Source organism: Rattus norvegicus, chromosome 12 (assembly GCF_021556685.1).
Source record: "Rattus norvegicus strain SHRSP/BbbUtx chromosome 12, alternate assembly SHRSP_T2T, whole genome shotgun sequence".
Taxonomy (NCBI): Eukaryota; Metazoa; Chordata; class Mammalia; order Rodentia; family Muridae; genus Rattus; species Rattus norvegicus.
Genome location: NC_141545.1, coordinates 28,522,717 through 28,550,574, shown reverse-complemented (window position 1 = coordinate 28,550,574; position 27,858 = coordinate 28,522,717). Strand labels below are relative to the sequence as shown.

At 47.8% G+C, this 27,858-nt stretch overlaps 2 protein-coding genes across 22 annotated transcripts in view; both read left to right on the top strand.

Moving 5' to 3' along the window:
* Mlxipl (MLX interacting protein-like) overlaps positions 1-2,719 on the top strand; it is a 54,305-nt gene extending 51,586 nt beyond the window's left edge. For all 20 annotated transcript variants that reach the window (XR_015633867.1, XR_015633865.1, XM_087577643.1 and 17 more), the window contains 1 exon segment: positions 44-2,719. Coding sequence is in view for 18 of the 20 variants with exons in the window: in XM_087577643.1 (XP_087433769.1) it covers positions 44-162 (119 nt within the window). In the remaining 2 variants the exon portion in view is untranslated.
* Positions 2,720-12,673: 9,954 nt separating this feature from the next.
* Tbl2 (transducin (beta)-like 2) lies at positions 12,674-26,980 on the top strand. Of its 2 annotated transcripts, XM_087579292.1 has the most exons (8): positions 12,674-12,852; positions 16,108-16,229; positions 17,289-17,473; positions 19,042-19,193; positions 19,868-19,994; positions 21,653-21,805; positions 22,273-22,378; positions 22,545-25,621. In XM_087579292.1, exons 1-8 carry the CDS (start codon positions 12,726-12,728, stop codon positions 22,638-22,640), a joined length of 1,068 nt encoding a protein of 355 aa, XP_087435418.1. In that variant the 5' UTR covers positions 12,674-12,725; the 3' UTR covers positions 22,641-25,621.
* Positions 26,981-27,858: the final 878 nt, after the last annotated feature.

Sequence of the window (27,858 nt, the reverse complement as noted above, 5' to 3'; positions counted from 1 at the left end):
AAGCGTTTTCAAATCACCACAGCATCTCACCCTCTTTTTCCAGCTGTCCTGAATTCCCTTCGCCAGCTCAGCACTTCCACCAGCATCCTGACTGACCCGAGCCTCGTGCCTGAGCAAGCCACAAGGGCAGTCACAGAGGGTCCCCTGGGCAGACCATTATAATCCTGGTGAAGGTTTCCAAGCTCCAGGAACAACTTGTGGACACGTCCCTCTCGATCCTGGCTGGCCCTTTCCTGGCAGGTCTGGAAGGTTCCAGGTGTTCCACTCATCATCTCCTTGGGGATAGAGAAGAACCTGGCTCTGTCCTTGCACTGTTGCTAATGGTGTGATCCCTGGTGACTCATACCCCATCTTTGGACCTCCCATTAATAACAGAGGACCCCAAACGCATTAGCAGCTACAGCACTGGGGAGCTAAGCAGGAGCTCTGATGAGAGATGTCAGTCTGTTTTCTCACAATTCCCTGCTTTGGAGAACCCTTAGTTCCTGAGCCGGGAGGTAGAGCAGGAGATTCCCTCTCTTTGCCCCTGCAGTAGTGACATGGGGAGCTACAGGGTGGCTTCCTCGGTGAGGCCACTGAGGTCTGATGCCAGGAGAGATCAGGGAAATGGGTAGCCAGAGCACAGCCGGCATCTTGCATGAATGTAGATGTGTGTGTGTGTGTGTATGTGGATTTTATAACGAAAAATTTCTTGATCAATAAAAGCAAAAACCGTTTGCAAGGGTGTTGGTGTGACTGGCAGTGTGTCTCAGTGTGGGATGTAGAGCTGGCAGCAATGAAAGGTGACGTTATAGAGGACCCTGTGGGTCGTAAATAACCTTTGTGTACTTTCGATCTGTTATTTTTGTTTTTGGTTTTTTTTTTTCAAGACAGGGTTTTTCTGTGTAGCCCTGGCTGTCCTGGAACTTACTGGATAGACCAAGCTGGCCTCGAACTCAGAGATCCACCCACCATTGTCTCTGGAGTGCTGGGATTAAAGGCCTGCACCACCTCGGCCCAGCCCTTTGAGTACTTTTCAGATTGCTTGTGTGCAGGTGTGCTCATGTGTACTTGTGTGTGGAGGACACCGGCTGTCGTGGTTACCCTCCTCAGTGTTATCTGCCTTACTTTTAAAATGCTTCAAAATATATTTTAGCATGGTGGTGCACACCCAGTGCATCCCAGTACTTGGGAGGCAGAGGCAGGTTTTTATGAGTGAGAACAGCCTGTTCTACATTCGGAGTTCCAGGCCAGCCAGGGTCATATAGTAAGACCCAGTCTGCATACATACACACACACACACACACACACACACACACACACACACACACACACACACACATATATATATATATACATACACACACACACATATATATATACATACACACACATATATATACACACACATATATATACACACACACATATATATACACACATATATACACACATATATATACATATATATATACATATATATATATGTATATATATATGTAGTCTTGGCTGTCCTAGAACTCGCTATGTAGACCAGGTTGGTTTTAAACAACCAGATCTTCCTGTCTCTGTCTAAAAATAATTTAAGTTACATTTATTTATATGCATATGCACACATGCAAATGTCATACATGTGGAGGTCAGAGGATAATGTTTTAGGAAACACTTCTCTTTCTACCATGTATGTGATGAGGAGCAGCTCAGGTTATCAACTTCAGCAATCAGTGCCTTTACTGGTCAAGCCATCTCACCAACCCCTCTGCCTTATTCCTTGAGACAGGGTCCTTCATTGAACTTAGAACTCACCAGTTTGGCTAGGCTGACTGGCCAATAAGCCCCTGAAATCTACTTGTCTTTACCACCCCAACAATGGGGTTACCACTCCTGGCTTTTAGATTTGGGTTGTAGGTCTGTTCTTCAATGACTGAACCATCTCCCAGCTCCAGTCTTAAAAGGAGATATATACATATGCATATATGTATGTAGGTATGTTTTTTTTTTCTCCCTCAAGACAGGGTCTCACCGTGTAGCCCTGGCTGTCCTGGAACCCACTCTGTAGAAAAGACTGGCTTCAAACTCACAGAGCTCTATCTGCCTCTGCCTCCTTCGTGCTCCTCAGGATCAATCCACAGCTGCTAATATGTAAATGAATACATTTAAAAAAATGGTGTTTCAGGAATTTTTACTCTGTGGTGGGGGTCTGGGTGGGGACTAGGAAACATATGCCTTGTCAGAAGGTTCCAGTGCAAAACTAAAGTTCAGTTCATCTTGGGTGCCACTGAGGGAGGGAGGGGGAATTGAAGCAGGTACATCGGAAGGTTTGTATCCAGCGCGAATGATAGCTTTCCCCATAGTTACATGCATGGGGTCCTCCTGTCCTCTTTACAGTGTCTAGAGTGAGGTCCAGAGTGGGGCTATGTTGTTGACATGGCCACAGCCATGTTTAGTACCTCAGTGCATGGCCTCATGGGAATGGCAAAACCATTCCCTTGTGAGGCTCAGAAGGATGTCAGAGCCTGACTCAGTGGTCTAAGAACGGTGAATGTTGACATGTGTGTGTAGGAAATATCAAACACTGCTTTCTCCTCACCCCCCCTTTCTGCTTCCTTCTTGTGTTTGAAGATGTGAATTTTCAACTTCCTGTTGCTTCTATGCCTGCCCCCTGCTGTCCCGCCTCCCTGCCTTGATGGATTCATCCCTCTGGAAACGTAAACCAAAATAAAACTTTTTTTTTTAATAAGTTGCTTTGACTGTGGCATTTTATCACAGAAGCAGGAAATTAACACACCTCCTCTCTGTTGTGCATTAGGTAGTAACGCCCGTGTCTGCATGCTCTCTGCTGCCAAACATCTCCCTGTGTATAGTCTTGGCAGGCTTGGAACTTTCTCTGTAGATCAGGCTGGTCTTGAACTCACAGAGATCTACTTGCCTCTGCCTCCTGAGTGCTGAGTGGAAAGGCATACACCACCATGATGGCTTACATTCTGTTTTCCCCAACCCATCTCTTTCCAGAATGCTCCTTCATAAAATTGCTGGCATTGATAGAACACAGGTATAATCTAATTGGAGGTTGAGGCAGAAGGATATGAGTTGGAGGTAGCTTGGCATACATTGTGACTTCAAGACTACCTTGGGATAAAAGGCAGGAAGGTTCCTGAGAGATGGCTTAATGATTAAGTGTGCTTCCTGTTCTTCTAAAGGACCCAATGAGTTCAGTTTCACCGACTCCAGAGGATTTAATGCTGTCTGCTGGTCTCCTTGGGGACCAGGCACAAGAGCCGCCATCTCATCATCATCATCATCATCATCATCATCATCATCATCACCATCATCCTAACTATTAATAATAATAACTAATAATAATAAATACAACTCTGCAGTGGTGGCACAGGTCTTTAATCTCAGTACTCAGTAGGCAGAAAAAAGTGGATCTCTGTGAATTCAAGGCCAGCCTCATCCACAGAATTAGTTCCAGGATAGTCAGAGGTACACAGAGAAACCCTGTCTTGAGAAAAAACAAAACAAAGCGACAACAAAAAAGGAAGGGGTTGGGGATGTAGCCCAGTCAGTAGAGTGCTTGCCTAGCACACCGGAAGCCCTGAGTTCTATTCACAGGAGCACACAAACTAGACCCATTTTTATACCCGCTATCCCAGTGTTTGGGAGGTGGAGGCAGGAGAATCAAGAGTTCAATACCACCCTTAGCTGAAAAGTGAGTTGGATGCCAGTGTGTGCTTCGTGAGATGCTATCTCAAAGAGCAAACCAGGGGTTAAAGAAAGAGCTAGGCGGTTCAAAGCACTTGATGCTCTTTCAAGGTACCGGGTTCGGTTCCCAGCTCCTTGATCAGGAAGTTCACAGCCACCATTACTCCACCCCCAGGGAATCCAGTCTCTCACATGCACGCGCGCGCACACACACACACACACACACACACACACACGAAAAAGCAAACAAACAAATGACCTTCTTGACCCTGGGTCCTCTTATTGATGGTTCCCCTTCCATGTGTACAATAGCTTTCTCTACTTCAGTTCCTCCTGCTCCCTTGGCCTCTTATTTTTGTTTTTTTGTTTGTTTTTTTTTTCTTTTTTTCTTTTTTTTTCCGGAGCTGAGGACCGAACCCAGGGCCTTGAGCTTGCTAGGCAAGCGCTCTACCACTGAACTAAATCCCCAACCCACCTTGGCCTCTTATATCTTAACAGCTGCTTCCTGGCTCCTTCACTAAGTGCACCCCTGCACTCATTCTGTGCCTACTGTGTTACCCCCTGCCCGACCCTTACAAAATCCAGCTATTCTCAGGCACACATCTTGCTCCCCATAGGTCCTTAAAGTGCTTTCCCTGAATTCTTGGCCAGCTTTCTTCTTCCTCCCTTACAGTCTCATGCCCAGTTTTGCTGCTTCTTTCTTGGCTTGTCTTCATCAGTCAATTTGCTCCTTTGCTGTGGTACTAACCACCAGCCTTTGGCCTGCTGCTGGGGTCCCTCCTCTGTATCTGACTCCCTTTCTTTCCAGGGTGAGACAGGTATGTATCCCTGTGGCACTACCTTGCCTGCTCCGCCAGGATGCTGCAGTAACAGTACAGAATTCACCATTTCTATTTTCTTGAGCTTTCATCCTGAGATAAAAGATCTCCTTCCCTACAATCCCCACAACAGAAGTTGTGTGTCTCGAAGTCCCCGCTCTTTCCCAGCTGCCTGAGCCACCTGTTCCTGAAGCCGGTTGACTAAGCCCCAACCTGCCCAAGCCAGCCCCTCCTCAATAGAATACCATCCCCTTTCCCTACACTTGCTATTAGCCTTGCATAATACCTTCCGGCTGTTTCTCAAGCTTGGATGAGTGCCAGGCACAAGTAGCGCAGCTATGGAAAAATCTCCCGATCCGCAACGGTCAGTCTGGACCACTTAAGCCAGAATCCCAGAGGTGATACGTAGACATAACAGTTTTAAAGGTGATTCCATCAGGCATTGAAGAACTCTTGTGAGAGAGGCTTTGAGGTATAAATAACATGCTTGGGGCTCAAATTAGCAAAGGTTCTTAAACTATAGGATGGAACTAGCGTAGAGCTCCGTGCTAGAGTGCTTGCCTAGAGTTTCCCAGTGAGAGGCTGGGGGGCGTGGCTCAGTGGTAGAGCCCCTGACTAGAATCCTCCAGTGAGGGGCTGGGGGCATGGCTCAGTGGTTGAGCCCCTGTCTAGAATCCCCCAGTGAGGGGCTGGGGGCGTGGCTCAGTGGTTGAGCCCCTGTCTAGAATCCCCCAGTGAGGGGCTGGGGGCGTGGCTCAGTGGTAGAGCCCCCGCCTAGAATCCCCCAGTGAGGGGCTGGGGGCATGGCTCAGTGGTTGAGCCCCTGTCTAGAATCCCCCAGTGAGGGGCTGGGGGCGTGGCTCAGTGGTAGAGCCCCTGCCTAGAATCCCCCAGTGAGGGGCTGGGGGCGTGGCTCAGTGGTAGAGCACCTGCCTAGAATCCCAGGGAGGACTGAGGGTGATTGTGGTGGTAGCTGAGCAGTAGTCTATCTTTCCTGTGCATGCCCTAGGATTAACTTCTAGCATTCCACAAACTAAAGCAATTACAAATTAAACTGCACTGTTCAGGACAACCAAGTAGCGGGCTTGTTAAAAAACAGCTCACGTTCGGTATGTTGTGTGTAATCCCAGTTCTTGGGGAGGCAGATCTCTGTGAAATGGAATTCAGTCTGGTCTACACAGTAAATTCTAGATTAGCCGTGGCTACATAGTGAGAGCCTATCTCCAATTAGGGAGAGGGAGGGGGAGGGGGAGGGGAAGAGGGAGAAGGGGGAGGGGGAGGGGAAGGGAGAGGGAGAGGGAGAGAGAGATGTGGGGTCAAGTATAAGCATGCGCTGCTCTTAAGAACTCTGGAATTTGGGGCTGGGGATTTAGCTCAGTGGTAGAGCACTTACCTAGGAAGCGCAAGGCCCTGGGTTCGGTCCCCAGCTCCGAAAAAAAAGAACCAAAAAAAAAAAAAAAAAAAAAAAAGAACTCTGGAATTTGGTTCCAGCACCCATACTGGGAGGCTCACAACTGCCTGTCACTCCAGCTCTAGAAAATGCCCTCTTTTGACCTCTGTAGGCACCTAAATAAATATATATGTCATGCACATGTTCCATATACGACATATTCAAGCCCAAATACATGCTCTGGAGTTGTTTGAATGTGAATGCTCCTCTGTAGGTTCAAACGGTTTGCATACTTGGTCCTCAGTTGGTGGAACTGCTTGGGAAGGATTAGGAGGTGTGACCTCATTGGAGGAGGTGTGACCTCATTGGAGGAGGTGTGACCTCATTGGAGGAGGTGTGTCACTGGAGCGGTGGGCTATGAGATTTGAAAAGACTTACCTGCTCTGTTCCCAGTGTGTTTGCTCTCTGCCTCCTACTTGCTAACCAAGATGTGATCTCTCAGCTGCTCCTGCGTTTGCTCTGCCATCTTGAACTCTAATGCTCTGAAACTTTAAGCCCAGTTAAATACTTCCTCTTTGAAGTTGCTTTTGTCATAGTGTTTTGTCACAGCAACAGCAAAGTAGCTCAGACACGCTCTGCTCTGTCTCAGCCTCCACCCCTGCAAATACAGCCAGAACTCTGTGTCCTCAACTCACCCCTCCTTCCATGATCCATCCCACTCGCCTGAGTCCTGCTTCCTGCCCACTGTCCTCCTTCACACTCCTGTCAGCTTCAGACTGGGCTACGCACCCACTAGGGTAAGGGATGGCTGTATGCACCCTTCCTCCTTAATTTGGCTAGAGGAAGATCTATCCATAATGTGGCCCAGCAGGGGTGGTCACTGGCTGGGTTCCCTCTCTTGCTTCCTTGTTGACTGAGGCACTTACCTTGGCTTCACTGTGGCCACAATCCCAGACAGAAATAACTTAAGGAAAGATTTATTCACACTTGTGGTTTCAGATAATTGTTGTGGTGCATTGTGGGAAAGAGATAGCAGCAGACGGGTAGAGCTGAGCCTGTTCATGTCATGGCTGACCAGGAGGCGGAGAGGCTGGAACCAGAATTGGACTCTAACCTTCAGGCAGCTGCCTTTAGCAACCTACATCCACCAGACAGGCCCCACTTCTAATTGTTTCTTGTACAGTGCTTAACCAGGTCCCAAAGTTTGTCTCCTAATCTTGCAATAGGACCTCTGGGACGATTAAGTAACACAAAAGTCTTCTGAGGTCGGTAAGATGGCTCAGCTAATTCAAGGGCTTGCTGCCAAATCCAGCCACTTAAATCCTATCTCCTGGACCCAAGTGGTGGAGAAAAACAATCACACCAGTTGTATTCTGGCCTTCAGAGTAGCGTTAAAGCATGTACCCCACCACCACCACCCATGCATCTGGAGAGGAAATTAATGTGATTTTAAAAAGTTTAACTATGGGCTGGAGAGATGGCTCAGTGGTTAAGAGCCCTGACTGCTCTTCCAGAGATCCTGAGTTCAATTCCCAGCAACCACATGGTGGCTCACAACCATCTGTAATGCGATCCGATGCTCTCTTCTGGTGTGTATGAAGACAGCTACAATGTACTCATATAAATAAATAAAAGTTTAACTATATGAATAATTGCATGTAAAATACTTGATGAATGAAATGTGGGCATGCATGTGTACACATGTGCACACATGTGTGTGTGTGTGTGTGTGTGTGTGTGTGTTGTATGTACATCTTCATGTGGGTTTGTCCATGTCAGTATAGGGACATACAGAGACAAGAAGTTAACAACAGGTGTCTTTCTCAATCAATCTCCAACTTCTCCCACCTATTTTTCTAGTGAGTTTTTAATTAGTAGTTGTAGTATAATTCTGGATCGTGGGATAGGGGTCTGTCATGTACCCAGGTCCCTCTTTACTACCTGAGAAGATGACAGAATGGAAGCCAGATGGAGCCAGCATGTCTTATGTCAGCAGTTTCTGGTGTGGTCCCAGTTGGGACGGGGTTATGCAAAGGGTCGTTCTGGTAGTTGTTTAGTCTGGATACCAACACTCACGGTGCTGACTCCTAAAGATGCCCCTTGGTGTAGAGCGAATTCAGTGTGACCCTTAGCAAACACCCAGCTTCTGCTGTGAGATCCGATTTCTCACTAAACCTGGAGCTGGCGAATTCAGCTGGACTGGTTAACTAGCAAGCCTCAGGAATCTGCTTGTCTCTGAGTCTTCAACCCTGGGCTTAGATATGCACAGTACTATATGCCTGGCTTTTATGTGGGTGCCGAGGAACTAAACTCAAGCCATACACCTGTGGAGTCAGAGTCCAACAGCTAATAAAAACTCACAGGAAACAGAGGCTGGGGAAAGATGGAGAATGAGTGAGAAAGACGACTGATGTCGACTTCTTGCCTGTAATGCATTTATACAACTGTAAACGTGTGCATACAAGACACACGCCCATGCACGCACGTGCGCACATACATGTGCAGAGAAATTCATTTCATTCACCGAACACTTTACTTGCTGAGCCATTTCCCCCAGCCCTGCAATGGTTCTTTAAAGTGACGCTGTCACTTAGGAGCAGTGATGGAGGCTCTTGATGCCAGCACTGGGAAGACCGAGGCAGGATGATCATGAGTTCGAGGCCTAGACAACCTAGGGAGTTCCAAGTACATTATTTTCATACTGAGATCAAACCAAACTAAATGTTCTAGTTTGGTTTCTTATTGTGTAACAAAGACCAAAAATGACTTAGAGAGGAAAGGATTTATTTGGTTTATGCTTCCACAGGATAGGTGGTCCTTGAGGTGAGCCAAGGCAAGATCTCCAGGGGACTAGAACTGAGTGACACCACCGGAGGTGTGCCCCTCCCCCCAGCCACTAATTACATAAGTGCCCCACTGATATGGCTACTCCTCAACTGAAATGCCCTCTTCCCAGGCGACTCTACTTTGTATCGAGTTGACAAAAAAAAAAAAAAAAAAAAAAAGTAACCAGCACAACAAACAGACAAAACCCCAGACAGCTTCATCTGTAGATGGCAGAATGGCCAGCACTCCCCACCACACTGCCCAGAACTGAATTGATGCCAGTTCCCAGAAAAGGGCAAAAGGGAAGGAAGTGAGTCCTCTCTGCTAACTGACTGGACATAGTTCCTCACCAGAGACAGCCAATATGTCTGGCTGTCTATGTCTGGCTGCTTCTGTCATTGCCCGTGTCCTTAGAGGGTCCTTGTCATGAAGACAGGGCTGGAACTGTGAGGCCAGGCAGTTGGAGTGCTATGGGGTTAGGGCAGGCTGGCCCATAGTGGAGCTTACAGGCTTGCTGTGGGTGTGGGGACCAGGCAACTCACAGCGCATACCAGTTCTAGAAACATTCCTTTCTAGTGAAGCATGTCTGATCCAAATGGTATGTTTCAAGATGTGTTTTAATGGTGAATTCTGTAGATTATATCAGTGTCATACATCAAAATCAATTCCTGGTTATATCTGGTTAATCCTGGTTTTTTAGATTTTAATTGGAGAAAATGGACTGAAAGGCCCATAGGACTTCACTGTTCCTTGTTCTCTAATGGCTGCCTTTTAAAAATTACATTTATTGGGGCTGGTGAAATGGCTCTTTGGTTAAGAGTACTGGCTCCTAAAGAGAGGTCGTAAGGTCAATTCTCAGCAACCACATAGTGGCTCACAACCATCTGTAACGGGACCTGATGCCCTCTTCTGGTGTATATGAAGACAGCAACAGTATATCTATGTCTCTCTCTCTCTCTCTCTCTGATATATATATCAGTAGATATATATATAGATATAGATATATATTTTGAAAATTATGTTTACTCCTTTGTGTGCTTCTGGTCACCTGTGCCTGCCTGCGTAGGTCAGAAGACAACTTGTGTTAGTTGTCTCAGTCATCTGGGCCCTGGGACTCAAATTCAAGTAGTCAGGCTTGGTGGCCAGTGTTTTTAATCTGCTGAGCCATTGTGGTTGGCCTTGAACTCGGGATCCTCCTGCCTCTCTACCTCCAGAATACTGGGATTACAGGTAAGTGCCTCTATGCCTGGGAGGAAAAGGATTACTTCAAGTTCGAGGCCACCCTGGCCTACAAAGTGAGTTCCAGGACAGCCGGGACTACACAGAGACCCTGGCTCAGCAGCCCAAAATTAAAATTAAAAAGCCCAAACCAAATCAAACCAAAAAATTCCTATAATCTCAGTTCTCAGAAGAGTGAGGAAGGGTTGCCACAAACTTTTTTTTTAATCTTTTTTAAGACTTATTTATTTTGGGGTTGGGGATTTGGCTCAGCGGTAGAGCGCTTGCCTAGCGAGCGCAAGGCCCTGGGTTCGGTCCCCAGCTCCGAAAAAAAAAAAAAAAAAAGAAAAAAGACTTATTTATTTTATGTATATAAGTACACTGTCTCTGTCTTCAGAGACACCAGAAGAGGGCATCGGATCCCATTACAGATGGTTGTGAGCCACCATGTGGTTGCCGGGATTTGAACTCAGGACCTTTGGAAGAGCATTCAGTGCTCTTAACCACTGAGCCATCTCTCCAGCCCAAGGGTTGCCACAAATTTAAGGCCAGTTTGGGCTACAATATTGAGACTCTTTGAGGGGGAAAAAAAAATCAAAAGTTTTCTCTTCGGGGTGAGGAAAAGATGTCTTAGTGGGTAAAGCATTTACTGTGTGTGTAAAGTGGAGTTCGGGTATCAGAAACCATCCTAAACCCTGGGTGGGTATGTCATGTCAGCCTCCTCATAACCCTAGCATGGAGGAGAGACAGAGAAATTAGTCAGAATAGCTGAAATTGTACAATACAGATTTAACATCATACCCTACCCCAATACTCAGAATATAAAAGGTAGAGAACAATTTTGAAAACCAACAGGCATCAACATCTGGCCTCCACACAAATGCGCGCTCGCGCGCGCACACACACACATACACACACACACACATCACACATCTGAGCACATGCAAACTTACACTCGTGTATGCCATACACACACATACATATGCAAAAAAATTGTGAGACAGAAGCCTCACTATGTATTTCTTGAACAGCAAGGGTGTCGTGGAGAGGCAAAATTGTAAGCATTATAAAAAGAAAGTGAATGCACCAGGCTGACCTCAAATTCAGGAGAAATCCACCTGTCTCTGCTTCCCAAGTGCTGGGATTAAAGGAATATGCCACCACAATTGGGGCGCCCAAACATACATATAACCTTTTCAGGGACGAGATGGTAGCCTCCATTGTAGAGCAGGTGCTTAGCTTAGATCTCTAGCACGGCCAAAAAAAAATAAGTATCTCCTTTTCAACATCCCTTTTGCTCTTCAGGCTACCTAAATCTGGATACTTATCACCTCCCTGGAAGATTTTTGCAACAACTTCCAGTTTGTTTTGTTGTTGTTGACTGCCCTGGAACTCGCAATATGGTCTAAGAGTACCTTGAATTTCTGATCTTCCTGTTTCTCCTCCCAAGTGTCGGGCAGCAGGCAAATGCTACAACATGGGATGCTGAAGAACTCAGGCAAATACTACAATATGGGTTTATGGGGTGCCGAAGAACTCAGCTTCTGCAAGCTAGGAAAACACTTCCAATGGAGCTACAGTCCCAGCCCCAACACATTGTAAGTTTTGGTTTTGTTGTTTCTCTTTGCAGAGCTAGGGATCGAACCCAGGTTTTTGTACAGGCTAGACAAGTGATCTACCATCTCCCTGGCTTGTTTTCTACCTTCAGTCTTTTGTTCAAAATACTACACTCATGGACTTTGCTCCGAGCCCTCCTACGATAACTGACGTGCTCGGATGCAACCAGTATTCTAGTGTCTCAGTTCTTTCCGACCTTACTAGCCGTTTCTGTTTCTAATGGTTACAACTTTGCCTCTCCACGACACCCTTACTGTTCAAGGCTTTGCGTCCCATACCAACGGCCGGGGCATTTCTCTTCCTCAGCAGCGAAAGCACCGATCAAGTGGCAATAAGAACCTTGGAAGGATCCAGTGTGGCAACGCTGCAATAAAACCTCTAATTACCGATCAAGACACAGCTTTAATCAGAGCAGTTCTCCCTTAGGCCCCGCCCCTCAATAGTAGTCTAATAGCCAGGCCTTGCCTTTCAGGTCACTCGCTAAGTCCCGCCCCTCAGAACACTTAGCCGGAAGACCCTGCCCCACGAGGCGTTCAAATAGCCAGGCCCCACCCCCTCAGAGCACGTGAAGCAAATAAGCGAGTTTCGGCCTCCAGAAGCGTGAGCAGCAAAGTCCCACCCCTCAGGTCGTGTCAACAGCTAAGTCTTTCTCCTCCTAACACTCAAATTACCAGTTCTCCCTCCCCAAATAGACGAAAACGGTCAAGATTGGCTCCCCAAGATGCCTCAAAGGCCAAGCTCCGCCCAACAGTACGTGCAATTAGGTTCAGTCGGTCGAAGCGTGCCAACGGACAGGCCCCGCCCCACAGAGCACTCTAACCGCCCGGCCCACCCCTCGAGGCGCGCAAGTCCCAGGCTCCGCCCTTAGAGCGCTCCAACTGCCAGGCCCCGCCTCACAGAACCGGCTAACGGCCCGGCCCCGCCCTCAGGGCCCTCAAGCGGTCAAGTTCCACCCTGCAGAGCGCTCCAACGGCCAGGTCCCTTCTCATAGGACCTCGTAACGGTTAGGTCCCGCCTTCGGAGGTGCGCTTACGGCCAGGCCACGCCCCCAAAAGCCCATCACTGGCCAGTTCCGCCCCTCGAGGCGCGCCAACTGTCCTCCCCCGCCCCCTCGTGCGCCGAGACGTGAGGACGCCGGCGTCGTAGGCTGAGGTGGCAGCTGTCCCGCAGTCATGGAGCTGCCGCAGATGCCGGAGCTGATGGGGCTGTCCCTCCTGGTGGGGTTGCTGGCCCTGGTGGCCACCGCGGCCGTGGCGCGGGGCTGGCTGCGGGCCGAGGAGAAGCCCAGCCAGCCCATCTGTAAGTATACCGGGCCGGGTGGCGATGACTCTGGGGACTTTGCTCCCGGCCGCTGCGTGGTCCGAGGAGCGTGGAGAGTCACGGACCTCAGTTTCCCCGGTTGTGACTGAGATGAACTTTCCCATGTAGGTTTCGAGTTGCAGGTGCACCCCAGGGACAAGACACTTTAGAATCTGGGAGCTGCGCTGCTACCTGGTGGGTGACTTTTCCTGGGACACCTCCCACCGCCACCACCTTTGTCCCCGGGGCTTCTATGAAAACTCAGTCAGACCCTAAATTTGCTATGTGTTCATGTTCTTAGAAAATGGGGATCATTTGAAAATACTGTTCAGCAGTATTTCTGACCGACAGGAACGTTTTCTGAGCTCCTCAAGCCTATTGCTAAGCTTCGAGGTCTTTTTCGTATGTTCAGTAACTAAGAAGCTTCTGAAGTGCACGTCTACACTGCAGATCTGAATTGTAAGCATCTGAAAAAGCAAGAGAAATATATGGTGTATTAAATTTCACAGAGGAGTTAATACTATAAAAGGAACGAGTATGAATGGCCTTGCTGCTTTTTTTTCTTTTTTTAAGTTGAGGATTCTGGGAACTCTTCAATGGAGGGTAGGGAGCCCATTGTGGGTTTTGAGATGAGGTTTCACTATGCTGTCCAGACTGGCCTTTGAACTCTAGACATTCTCAGGAGCATTGGAATATACAGGCGTGTGCTCCCTCTACCTAGCCTTGTGTGGTGCTGGGTATATGGAGCCAGAGTCTCAAGCAAGTGCTGTACCACAGAGCTACACCCCCAGTTTGTGATGTGAGTTGTTCAAGGATGGCACTGTAGGATTTGCTTAGGAGGCCAAGGAAGAAAGACAGTTCTGCCAGTGGCAAAAGTCAAGAAGGCAGAGATTCTAAAACATTTGGAGGCTGCTGCAGACATGGTACAACTGTAGACCGCCTGCCTTGCATCCCCTAGTGAGGGGCCAGGAGCAGAACTCAAAGCTAGAACCCTTGCCTGTGAGACCCAAGGCACTGGGTTTTATCCCAGTGAAGAAAGAATAAAAAACCAGCATCTGGGGGCTGGGGATTTAGCTCAGTGGTAGAGCGCTTACCTAGGAAGCCCAAGGCCCTGGGTTCAGTCCCCAGCTCCGAAAAAAAAGAACCAAAAAAAAAAAAAAAAAAAACCAGCATCTGGTTTGACTCCGAAGGTCAACATGGGCAAGTTAGAGGCACATTGTATATAGCAAGTTCAATAATAAGTTTTAATTCCTATAAGAATTAGGGAACGGAGTTGGGGATTTAGCTCAGTGGTAGAGCAAGGCCCTGGGTTCAGTTCCCAGCTCCGGAAAAAAGAAAAAAAAGAAAGAAAGAAAGAAAGAATTTGGGAACATCTACTGCTACCTCACACATGTCAGCTTTATGTGGAAACCTAGTTCTCCAAGATATGTTTAATTTTAATTAATTTATATTTTGTTTTTTGAGACAGGATTTCTGGGTGTAGCCCTGGCTGTCAACCCATCTGCCTCCCTAGTGCTGGGGTTAAAGGCATGTGCTACCACTGCCCTGCTTGCTTGCATTTATTCTCATCCTCTCTCTCGCTCTCTCGCTTGTGTGTGTGCCACTGTGCCTGTGTAGAGATTGGAGAACAACTTTGGGAAGTCCGTTTTCTTCCATGTGAGATTGGACCTGGGTCGTCAGACTTAGTTCGCCTCGAACTTGATTTCTGTCAGATACATTGGTGGTTGATTTAGAGCCAGGATGCCACTATTCCAGACTAGTCTGGAATCCTCCTACTCCTCTTGTCTCACACTCAAATACCAGGATTACTTGTGTGTAACACTATGTGGCTTCTCTTGAGCTTTCTCATCAATTCAGGAGTGCTTTTGGCTTGTAACTCATTTGATTCTCAGCCCTTGGGGATGTGTGGGGTGTGTGTGTGTGTGTGTGTGTGTGTGTGTGTGTGTGTGTGTGTGTTTGAGAAAGGGATGTCCAGGTGGACCTTGAACTCACCATGTAGTCAAGTCTGACTCTGAACCCCACCCCACCCCACCCCCGAGTCTTCCTTTCTCCACCTCCTGAGTGTTAGAATCATTTATAGTCGGCATACATCACCAAACCTGGTTTTACCATCTCCTTGAGGAAATCAAGATTTGAAGCAGTTAAATAACATCCCCAAGACCAGTTCTTCAGATTCCATTGTGCAGATTATTTCCCTATCTCGGGATGCCTGACTAGAATCCATACTATACTGGCTAAGCCATGAACCCATCCATCCATCTGTGTCAGCTCAGAGAGATGCCATACAGACTCAGCAAGCAGCCTCTGCGAGATCCCTCGCGAGGGCTGGGGATGTGGAGCATGTACCCTTCCTTAGCATGCACAGAGCTATAGTCTCAATTTCCAGAATTGCTTTAAAAATAGAAGAGAAGAATACGCAGCAGTAAAGACCAAATCCAAAGTCAAGTCTGAGCTCTAAGCCTTTTTAAAAAATTATATATATATATATATATATATATATATATATATATATATATATATATATGTCTGTCTATAGATTTGTCCATTTTTGTGTGGGTATTCTTGGGGGCCCTAGAGGCCATATTCTCTAGGACTAGACTTATAGTTGGTTGGGAGCCACCTGATTTGAGTGCTGGGAGCCAAACTGAGTCTCTGAAAGAGCAATATATGCTTTTAACCACTGAGCCATCTCTCCAGCCTCATTTTGTTTGCTTTTAGGACAGCTGGAGATTGAACTTGGGGCCTTGCACATGCTAGGCAAGCCCTCTACCATTAAGCCCCACAGCCCCTCCCCCTTTCAGTGAACATGTATGGGTGCACTTGTGCATCTTGTGCACATGGAGATCAGAGAACAACCTTATATATCGTTAGGAACACAAGTTGCTTTCATTGAGACGGAATCTCATATTGACCTGCAGTGCATGAACGAGGGGGTTGGTTGGCCCGAGAGCCCCAGAGACTTTCCTGACTCTACCTCCTCAGTGCTGAGATTACAAGTGCATGCCACCACACCTGGCAATTTTATGTGGGTTCTGGGTATCAAACTCAAGCACCTCATATGTAGAAAGCAAGTACTTTACCTATAAACAATGCCTCCTGCTCCCAAGCCTGGTTTTGCGTATGTCCCTTTCTCAAGGACAAGGGCCGTATCTGAGTCATGTTGTAGTACTCCACAGAGGGCCTAAGTAATTCTAGGTACTCAGTAGGTGCTTTCTGAGTGAGTGCATGGATAAATGACATGACCCTTCCTTCTAGGTCAGAAAGAAAACGAATCTAAGAAGTCAGTATCTAAGAAGCAGAAACAGAATCAGCGGATTCGTAAGGAGAAGCCTCAGCAGCACAACTTCACCCACCCCCTCCTAGCCGCAGCACTGAAGGTACTTGGTACTCCTGGGTACTGAACACATACATGCAGTCTGTACATGAAGACTGCTCCCACCCAGATCTTGTCCTTTCATAATCTGTGCAAATCATGTTCACTCCTAAGTCTCAGCAAAAGAGTAGGTACCCTTCTGGCCTTTCTGAGTTTATTTCCTTCTCCTTGTACTGAGGATTGAACCCAGAGCCAAGTGCATTATACCTTCCGTTCTGGTTAAGGTCTGCACTATGGCTGTGTATCGTAATCGTAAACACTGGCTGTCAGATCTGCTTGCCTCGGGGCTGCACAAGTGACGCTATGTAACCTTGTTCCTTAATATAAAACTACTGGTTGAATAAAGATGCCTACAGCCTGTAGCTGGGCAGAAGGGGGGTAGATGGGGCTTCAGTTCCCAGTGCTTGGGATCAGAGTCAGAGACCATGAGGAGGAGAGCAGAGGGATGCGGAGAGGGTAGGTGAATCATGAGAACGTTGAGGGCTGGTCAGTTGGAGTAAGAGCAGCCCAGGTGGAACGTGGAAAGTCATACAGTTACTGACAGGGAAATGGACAGGACATCATAGAGGGTTGATGGCTGCCCAGCTCTAGTGCTGTTACTGTTAATTATAAGTATAAAGGTTCTGTGTCTTATTTGGGAACTAAATGATTAAAGGTGAGGTAGAAACCCCCATTTAAATATTACTCCATCAAGTTCTTGATTGGCAGGTTGCTGTATAAGTGTCCTGCAGGCCCTGGACCATAAACTCCAGTCCTAGTCCGCTCAACTTTATTTACATTCATTGTTTCTACTATTTTGTTCTACACTTTTGAGATAGCTTCACTAAATGCTTGGGCTAGCTTCAGACTTACTCTGCAGCCCAGGCAGGCCTTGAACTTGGAATCCTACTGCTGAGCTCCTGGGGAGCTAGGATTGTGGAACTGAACCAGCAGGGCTAGCTTATCCTGGTCTATCCAGCTTGTCAGTCATCCAAACCCCTGAGCCTGAGTTGAAGCTCTAGGTTCAGCCTCCCCATCCACTTGAGAGGCTTCTCATTGGTACTTCCTGTGTCTTTTTCCCTAGAGCCACAGTGGGAATATATCTTGCATGGACTTCAGCAGCAACGGCAAGTATCTGGCCACCTGTGCAGATGACCGCACTGTCCGTATCTGGAGCACCAAAGATTTCCTTCAGCGGGAACACCGCAGCATGAGAGCCAACGTGGAGCTGGACCATGCCACCTTGGTGCGCTTCAGCCCTGACTGCAGGTGGGACAGGACAGAGCCTCAGGCTTGCCTGCAAAGCCCATCTCGTGGCTGTGGCCTTCACATATCCAGTTGGGAGTTAGCGGGGAGGGATTAAGAGTCTCCCTTGTTGTGACATAAAAAGGGCATTGCTCTGGAGAAGGGATCAGAGACAGGAAGATCATTCTTACCCTGGAGGCTCCAACTCTAATCCACCATGAACTTTGGAAGTGCTTATGACTTCTTAAGCTCTAGAGATGAAGGGAGCCAAGGCTATGAGGGTCCTTTTCCTTTTTTCTGTTGTAGAGTAGGGACTGAACTCAGCATCCACATCCCAGCGAGCTACGCCTTCAGCCTTGGGTTTAGTTTTTTGGTTGTTTTGAGACAGGACCCAGAGCTTCGCTATGTTGCTCTCACTAGGTGATACAGCTTGGCCTTGAACTTGTGATCTCTGCCCCAGTCTCCCCAGTGCTGGGTTTCGGTGTGGCCTTGTGTATCTTAGTTCAGGGGAATATACGCAAAAGTCTGTGTACCCTAGGAAGGACATCAACAACAGACCAAAGAGTGATTGTGCTGTGTGGCGTTTGGTGAACCATTGGGTTTACTGAGGTTACTTACAGGAGTATGGGTAAGAGGGTGCTTAAAAGAATGTGGACAACTCTTTGGGAGTCAAATCACAGCAGGCCCCTGTTAGCATGGATGATGATGACTTGGAAAAGCTGGATTGGAGCTGTGGATTGGGCTGTCAGGCAGCTCCCTCAGACAGTCCTCTCTTGCCAGCCATTGCTTACTATTTCTATGACCTTGGGGAGAGGCCTATAAGTGTTAAGACTCTCGTAGCTTCCTGCTCCTTAAGTCTCAAAGCCCCTCTCATCTAGGGAAGATATTCTTTATGTTTAGTGCTAAGGATCAAACCCATGGCCTACCACTGAGATACATCTCTGTCCTTGAATTGTTTTGTTTTGGGGGTGTGTGTGTATGTGTCCCAGAGAACAACAGAAGTTGAGTTTTTCCCTTCTGCATGGGTTCCTCAGTATTGAACTCAAGTTACATTAGCCTTGCCAAGCAAGTACTTTTTTACCTGCTGAACCATTTCATTGACCTTATGAATAGTTTTTGCAAGACTTTGAATGATGGCTTAGGGGTTAAGAACACCAGCTACCGGGGTTGGGGATTTAGCTCAGTGGTAGAGCGCTTGCCTAGGAAGCGCAAGGCCCTAGGTTCGGTCCCCAGCTCCGAAAAAAAAGAACCAAAAAAAAAAAAAAAGAAGAAGAACACCAGCTACCCACACAGGACCCAAGTTCAATTCCCAGCACCCACATGACAGCTCATGACTGTAACTCCAGGCTCATGGAAGCCAATGTCTTCATCTGGCCTCTAAGGACACCAGGTGTTTATGTGGTGTGTGTGTGTGCGCGCACACGCACAAAACATTTTTAAAAATCTTAAGTTAAAAAAAAGACTTTGAACTAAGAGATCTATTGTAAGACTGTGCAGTATGGCACAAGGGACAATCTTGGTTTTCTCAAGAGTCTAGAACACATAGGCCTCTGCACAGGTGAGGAAGTGAACTCTGTTTTGCTTCTCTCTAGAGCCTTCATTGTTTGGCTGGCAAATGGGGATACTCTCCGTGTTTTTAAGATGACCAAGCGAGAAGACGGGGGCTTTACTTTCACAGCCACCCCAGAGGATTTCCCTAAAAAACACAAGGCACCCATTATCAACATCGGCATTGCTGACACAGGTAAGGGAAGTCTTGTGGATGGAGTTTACTCAAGGCATGAATATGTGCCTGAGGCATAACTTGTTCTCTGCTTCATTTGAAAGGTTTATTTTTACTTTACGTGTATGGTAGATATTTTATCTGAATGTATGTGTGTGAACCACCTGCATGCTGTGCTCACAATGGCCAGAAGAGGGCATGGGATCTCCTGGGATCATAGTTAAGGCCAATTGTGAGCTGCCATCTGGGTGCTCAGAATCAAATCCAGGTCCTCTTGAAGAGCAGCCAATGCTCTTAACTGTTGAGCCGTTTCTCCTGGCCTCCCTCTCCCTCCCCTGCCTTTTTTGCATTTATTTTGTTGTGTGTTTATCATAGCACACAGAAGTCGGCCCAGTGGATCCTGGGATTGAACTCAGGTCGTCAGGCTTAGTGGCAAATACCTCCACCAGCTGAACCACCTTGCGAGTGTCTGAGTTTTGTCTGCCTGAGTTTTGCTTGTTGTCCCTGGTACCAAAGCATTTTGGTCCTACGCTTCCCTAGAGTCCATGAGATTGAATACTAAGAACACAGTGTCACCTGTGGTGACCTATGGCCTGGGAAAGGGGCACGGATACTTCTCAGAGCAGTGCCCCATTGTTTCGTTCAGAGGTGACAGTCTGATGGTCTTGAACTCACAGTGGTCCTCTCCTCATCAGGGAAATTCATCATGACTGCCTCCAGTGACACGACTGTCCTCATATGGAATCTGAAAGGTCAGGTGCTGTCCACAATCAACACCAACCAGATGAACAACAGTCACGCTGTTATCTCCCCATGTAGCAGGTGAGGAAGAGGAAGAGGCACAAGAGGTACAGAGCAGAGAGGCAGCTAAAAGGAGGGGTGTTCGGACACTGGAGTATAAGTCCTGGATCTCCAAAAGGAAAGGATTTCACCCAAGCCCCCAAGCTCCTTAGTGTCTGTTTCTTCACCTCTCCTGTTTTTAGTTTTGCAGTGCTGACGGTGGAAACCATGCACTGTACATGTTAGGCAAACGCTCAGCCACCTCTCATGTGCAGCTCCTCATCTAAGGGTTCATTTAACTTGTTTCGTTTTTGAGTCGGAGTCTCACTGTGTATCCCTGGCTGGCCTAGAACTCATTATATAGATAGGATGGCCTGAAGCTCACTGAGATCTGAGATCACAGGCAGCTGCATCTGCCTACTAAGAACTTTTTTCTGAGACAGGGTCTCTCTGTATAGCCCTGGCTATCCTGGACCTCCTATGTAAAGCAGGCCGGCCTTAAACTCACAGAGATCCATCTTCATCTGCCTCCCAAGTACTAAGATTACAGGTGTGTACCACTATGCCCAGCTTTTCTTAAAAATAGGATCTCTCCTTAGTCTGTTCTGGCCTTGAGCTCACTCTGTGGTTGAGGATGACTTTGATCCCCTGATCCTTCTGCTTCCACCTCCTGTGTGCTGGGATAATAGGCATGCACCACCAAACTAGGTTTATGTGTGCGGGAGTGGGCTTTGCTCAGTTAGGAGTATACTCCTGGGCTACTTCTCTATCCCTATACTGTGGATCTTAAAGCACACCGTCACCTTGAACCAAGAATAGATATACAACCTTTTCTTTACCCTGTAGTACTGGGTATAGAATCTAAATCTTCGAGCATGCTAGGTAAGTTCTCTATCCACAGCTCCCCAAAATTTTCATTTTTTTTTTTTTAATTTTAGATAGTTTTGCTGTGGAATTCAGACTGGCCTAGAACTAGCTATGTAGTGCAAGTTGGCCTTGAACCTGTGATACTACTCCTACACCTGCCTGCTCAGTACTGGGGTTACAGACATGTGCCACCATCCCTGGCTCTTTTTGTTTTCTGGTTGGTTGGTTTTATTTGTTCTGAGACAGGATCTCAGTCCAGTAGCCCTGGCCAGACTAGAACTCACTATATAAACTAGAGTGATCTCAAACTCACAGAACTCTGCCTGCTCTTGCCTCCCGACCATTGGGATTAAAAGTATGTACCACCAGGCCCCGTCTTAACTTTATTAATTTTAGTCTTAGTTTGAGCTAAAATCCCGCTAAGTTACCCATACCGTCTTCCAGTTTACTGTTAGCCCAGGAAGGCCTTGAACTTGAGATCCTCCTGCCTGAGCCTTCATACTAGCTGGGGTTGCAGGGTCTACCTCCATGCCTGGCACAGGAACACTTTAAAAAGCTTCCTCGGGGGGTTGGGGATTTAGCTCAGTGGTAGAGCGCTTGAGTAAAGCCCTGGGTTCGGTCCCCAGCTCCGAAAAAAAGAAAAGAAAAAAAAAAAAGCTTCCTCGGGCTGTGGCTAGCCGTAGCTACAGATTGCTTACCTTCTATTTATGAAACTCTAGATCCATGCCTAGCATCCCCAAAGGGTGCTGTTTCTCAGGAGAGAAAGATCTAAGACTTATCAGGACTGAGATGCCTTTAACGTTTGAGTTTGAAGAGTGTGGATTGCATGACAGGTTTGTGGGTTCGTGTGGCTTCACCCCCGATGTGAAGGTCTGGGAGGTCTGCTTCGGGAAGAAGGGAGAGTTCCAGGAGGTGCTGCGAGCCTTTGAACTGAAAGGTCACTCTGCGTCTGTCCACTCTTTCGCCTTCTCCAATGACTCTCGGAGGTGAGTGCTTCAGTGCAGTCTTCTTTCCTCTACTCTTTGGCTTGCTAGGTCTGATTTAGGACAGATAGCCAAGGCTGGCCCTGGAGTCCTGATCTACCTGCCTCTCTCCCTCCTAATTACTGAGGTGCAGGTGTGTACTACCTTACCTGGTAATTGTTTTGTTTTGTTCGTGTTTTTCAGACAGGGTCTCATTTGGTAGCCCAGGCTGCCCTTGAACTCACAGGGATGCTCTTGCCTTGCCTCAGCCCCCCAGTGCTGATGTTATAAAGGTGTGAGCTACCAAGCTGGGCTAAGCAGTGAATCTGGGCTTCTTCTGCCTGCCTGGGCTGCAGTTCTGAAAAGGGTGGAGGACTTGATTCTCGGCAGGATGTAAACTTGGGTTCCTAGCTGCTGGGTCCCTCGGGCTGCTCCAGTGTTTTCCCAAGCTGGCGTTGTGGAGGCTCTAGCTGTGATTTCCCATATTGCAGGATGGCCTCTGTCTCCAAGGATGGCACATGGAAGCTATGGGACACAGATGTGGAATACAAGAAGCAACAGGACCCCTACTTGCTAAGGACAGGCCGCTTTGAAGAGGCGAGTACCATGCCTTGCCGCCTGGCACTCTCCCCTGACACCCATGTCCTGGCCTTGGCCACTGGCACCAGTATTCATCTCTTCAACACACGGCGTGGGGAGAAGGAGGAGTACTTTGAGTGTGTGCATGGGGAGTGTATTGCTGACTTGACTTTTGACATCACAGGCCGCTTCCTGGCCTCCTGTGGGGACCGTGCAGTTCGACTCTTCCACAACACCCCTGGCCACCGGGCTGTGGTGGAGGAGATGCAGGGCCTCCTGAAGCGGGCATCCAGCGAAAGTACCCGCCAGAGGCTGCAGCAACAGCTGACCCAGGCCCAAGAGGCGCTAAAGAGCCTGGGTGCCCTGAAGAAGTGACTCTGGCTCTGGATGGGTCTCGCTGTCTGCTCCAGTGACCACTTCCTCCCAGGTGCCCCTGGGATGGAGACCTGGAGGAACCTCCCAATTTTCTTCCTGGTGGCCCCTATTTTTTCCTATTGAAACTATTCTTGCATACTCCGATTCTTTTCTCTCTGTCTCTCTCTCTCTCCTTGTTTGACTCTTCCTAGACTGAAAGGTGCTGTTTTCTCACAGGCCCAAGGGGGGATCCATCTTCACCTAGCACTGAGAAAAGTAATAGAAAAAGACAGAACAAAGCTCTTGACAGTTTGGCAAAAGACCCTGAGACCCAAAGAAGTTTGTCAGTGTAGAAGTTTGTCACCAGGAGCACGTTGCTGTTTTAGAAGAGTACAGATGTGTTTTATAATGCTGCACGGTGAGCCTCCATCTGGACCAGGTTACTCATAGTAGCAAGAAGTAATTAAGGACTGGTCTTTGTCGGCATTGGTCTGTAATCTCAGCACTCTACAGGCAAAGGCAAGAGATCAGTGGTTCAAAGCCAGCTTGGACTACATAGTGAATTCTAGGTCCTCCTGGGCTCCGTATGGACAGAAACCTTGATGAGATTGTTTTTCCCTGGGCTTCAGTTTTCTTATTTGTAAAATGGGGAACGATGCTCTCTGTGGCCTTCCTGCAAAGCTGCTGTGAGGCTAAGAGTGTGTTCCCACACACGGAGCGTAGCAGTGCTGTCCAGTGTCATTAACTACCAGGTAAACATGGGACGAAACCGGCGTTCTGCAAGCCAGCTGGGTAGAGCCACAGCCCTTGTGAAGGCCGGGTTTCCTAGGGCTCTGCGTGCTCATTCATCTTGGATAAATCTGGTGCTCTGGTTCACGTGCCTCGAGAAGTAATGCCGTCTCAAGATGGCGCTCCTCTCTCTTGGAGACTTCTTGAACTCATCACTTGAGTGCCTGCTTCATGGGACTAGCTAGTGATGCTGGCTAACACAGACAAGACTGGGCCTGCTGCCAAGGATAAAAGCTGGTGGGAGGACCTAGAGGCTGGTGTCTGTGACGTGCTTTTTGTTCATTGACAGCTGCAGGGGAGGTGGTAGACGTAAGGCTTGACCTTAGTGAATCCAGGACAATAATGGGGAATGAAGGAAATACACCCACTAATAAATTGGGTCTCAGCCATATACATTTGAAGACTGCTTGGATCCAAGGGGTGAGGAAGATGTCAGGAATCTAGGAAGGCTTGAATCTAGCAAAAAGTACCCATCCCTGTTAGTTTTGATGCTCACTTAAAAGTAAGACCTCTTCCTGCCGTCCTCAATGCTACAGGATGTTTAGAACAAGGCACAACCCTGAAGTTGACCTTGATGGCTCCCTTGTCACCCTCTCCTTCCACCACTGCTGCTACATCCAGATGGCCTGCAGCATCTGCTGTCTCTCCCACTCTTCTGTTACCATCCCGGTCTTAGCCACTGTCCTGTACTTTGTGGATAGTACTTGTTTCCAACCGCATTACTTCAAGTCACCTTCTACATAGTTTAGCCAGCCTTGGGAAAACAAAAATGGCGTTTTGGATCACGCCATTCCCCAAAGGTCTCCCTCTCTTCTTGGAATGAAACCCCAAACCCTCCTTGTGGCCTGCATAGTGTCGTGAAATTTAGCCTCTCTTGTGATCTTTCTTTGCCGTGGTCCATCCCACCCCATTCTTCCTGTTCTTCACTAACAGGCAGTTGGCAGGCTCCAGGTATGCTGCCAGCATTTTTCCTTTCTGTTGGCAGACTTGTCAATGCGATTCAGTCCTTGTAACTTTCTCTTGAAAACAGTTGTCTCCCTTACCCACTTCCTCCGAAGTAGCCCTTTCCACCAATCCTGTCCCACCTGGTGCCCTGGTGTTTTTCCTTCTTTTGTATGACTTGGTGCTTTCTGAAACCATCTTGTCTGGCTATGTGTTTGCTCCAGTGTCAGTGACAAGGGCAGTCGAGTGGGGAGCAGGAGTGGGAATTAGGCCCGTTACCTGGTTGTGAGATGGGAGGAAACGGTAGAGACTGTACTGGGCTTCTGTCTATTGTCCTGGCTGCACAGTGGGTAGGAGCCACTACTTCCTGTTAAGAATCCCGAAAAAGTTGCCAGTTTCAGAGAAGTTAGATGTTGGCACTGCCCTTCTCAAGGAGGCACCATTGTGAATTACACTAAACCCTGACAGGAGGAGGTAACTCAGCAAGGCTTCTTCCTTGCTTTTCCTTTTGCAGTCCTGGGAATGGAACCCAGGGCCTCATGCAGGGGAGACAAAGAGCTCTGCTGCGAGCCATGCCTCAACCCCTCACTGGGAGGCTCTCTGCTCAGCCCCAGCCCTCACTGGGCAAATGCTTTGCCACTGGCCCTCTAGCACCAGTTTGTGAAATTGCTGACGAATTTGTTGGAGCAGAATCCTTGTTAGTGTGCCTTGCTCTGGGTCCCAAGTCAACTAGCAGGACGAAGTAAGCTCTCAATAAATGGAACTCAGACCAGAAGCAGTGACCGAACTTTTGATATTTTTTTTTCTGCACTCTGCTCTCTATTGTGGATTCAGGTTTCTGATGAGATCAGTCATACTGAGGGTTGTGTGACGGTCACACGTGGTTTGGGCTTCCGACTACACAGCCGTGCCTCAGACTTGTGTGTGCATGTGGGGTCTGGGGGGCATCTGCCCTGGCTGTCGGAGGCAGCTTGAAAACGCCTGCACTTGCTTCTGCACTCCTTTCCAGAAGTAACAGGCGTTGTGGCTGCAGAGTAGTGAACCCAAGCCTAGTGAAGTAGGAATCTGTTCCTGAATCGGCCAAGTCACTGACCTGTGGCCTAGAGTCCACTAATCACAGAGGTTGCCAGAGTTTGTCTCCTCATCTGTAAAATGGGAATAAATGTTGTTCTGCTACCTTGCCATGTTGATTCTTTGCTTATGTATTACACAGGATTAGACATGTGGTCTTGCCGCAACCCCATTTTTTGTGTGTATTGGAGACAATGACTCACTTTGTAGTCTTGGCTAGCCTGGAATTCATAGAAATCCACCTGCTTGGCTTCCTGAGTGCTTGGTTTTAAGGTATGTGCCGCCATACACAGGTCTTTTTGCCTGTATTTTGAGCTAATGTTTCAGTAAGTTGCCTTTGATCTTGAGATTCTCTAGCTTGACACCCCCCTGAGTAGCAGGGCTGACAGGCCTGCATCTCCATCCCTGGGAGCCCTGAGTTCCTAATGAGCTGAGCATTACAAAGGGTCACTGCCCAGACTGCCCAGGGATAGAATAGAGCTGTTCTTGTTGCCCTAGGAAAAATGTCTGGCTATTAATAGAGACTGCCAAGCTTTTATGATCCTCAAAGCAGAGGCAGCATTGATCTACACAAGGTGTGGCGGCGCATGCTTGGAGCCCGAGTACTTGTCAGGTTGAAGAACCATGAGTCAGCTCTGCATAGACTGACTAAAACAGTTCATTTACTTTGGCTTTTTGAGACAGGGTTTCTCTCACTCTGTAGACCAGGCTGGCCTCAAACTTTACAATGACCCACTTGCCTCTGCCTCCCAAGTACTGGGATTAAAGGCATATGCCACCACTGTCCGGATCTAAAACACGAAATTTAATACGAATTTTGAAACTTTTTAATTTTTAAGGTGTGGGAGAGCTAAACATGGTGGTGTAAAGGCTAGCCAACTCTAAACCTGGGAGGGAAACCACAAAGTCCACTTAGGCAAACACCTGATGGCACCCCCCCCCCATCCTCACCCTTCACCGCCACCCCCACCTTAGCAATAGCCAGTCAGGCTACAACAACGGGGTCAAGGTACACACAGATGAGCTAAGACATCCTGCAGAGAAAAGATAACCTACCCATCCCGCTTGTCAGGCGGTTTGGCCCCCATATTTGGTTCCTAGAGATTATAACAGAAATGCAGCTTTTAGGGCTGGAGAGATGTCTTAGAGGTTAAGAACACTATCCGCTTTTCCAGAGGTCCAGAGTTCAATTCCCAGCAACCACATGGTGGCTCATAGCCATCTATAATGAGATCTGGTGTCCTGGCCTGTAGACATACAGGTCACTGTATACATAACCTTTCAAAAAAATTCAGTTTTTAAAATATTAATTTGCTGACCCGGATGGAATTCCCCAAGCTTGCTGTAGCCACAATACATACCCTGTACCCCTAGACTTGAGGCTCTCATTTCTGACCTGCTGTCGATGATGGTGAGAGTCCTTGCTCTGGAGCTCCTAATAAAGACCCTTATGTGTTTACACCAGAATTGGCTCCTTGGTGGTCTTTGGGATCCTTGTGACTTGGGCATAACAGTGTACTTAGCTTATAACCCCATCACTCAGGAAGCTGAGTCGGGGATAGCAAACTGGGCTATAGCAATACCCTGTCTCAAATATGGATGTCAGAGAGGAGAGATGGGTCAGTGGCTAAAGGATCTTGTTCCACAAGCCCATCAACCTGTTTAATCCCCAGGTTCCACATGCAGGTAGAAAGAATCAGTGACTTCTTTGGCCACACATATGCATACAATACTTTCTTAAAACTGAAGAGAGGCTGGGGAAGTGGAGTCAAGTGGATCTGTGTGAGTTCAAGGCCAGTCCGTTCTACACAGCAAGTTTAGACCAGCCAGAGCTATTTAGTTACACTCTGTGTGATGGTTTGAATATGCTCAGCCCGGGGAGTGGCACTCCTAGAAGGTGTGGCCCTGTTGGAGTAGGTGTGTCACTGTGGGCGTGGGCTTTGAGACCCTCACCCTAGCTGCCTGGAAGTCAGTCTTCCACTAGCAGCCTTCAGATGAAGACGTAGAACTCTCAGCTCCTCCTGCACCATGTCTGCCTGGATGCTGCCACGCTCCTGCCTTGATGATAATGGATTGAACCTCTGAAGCTGTAGGTCAGCCCCAATTAAATGTTGTCCTTTATAAGAGTTGTCTTGGTCATGGTGTCTGTTCACAGCAGTAAAACCCTAACTAAAACACCTTGTCACAGGAAAAAAAAAGTTAATGATAGGCTCAGTAAGTAAAAATACCTTTCGCCACACCTGACAACCCCACTTATATTTCTATCTATGCTGACTCCTGCAAGTTGTCCTCTGACTTCCACATGTGCTATGGTGTGTGTACATATACACAATTTTTAAAGA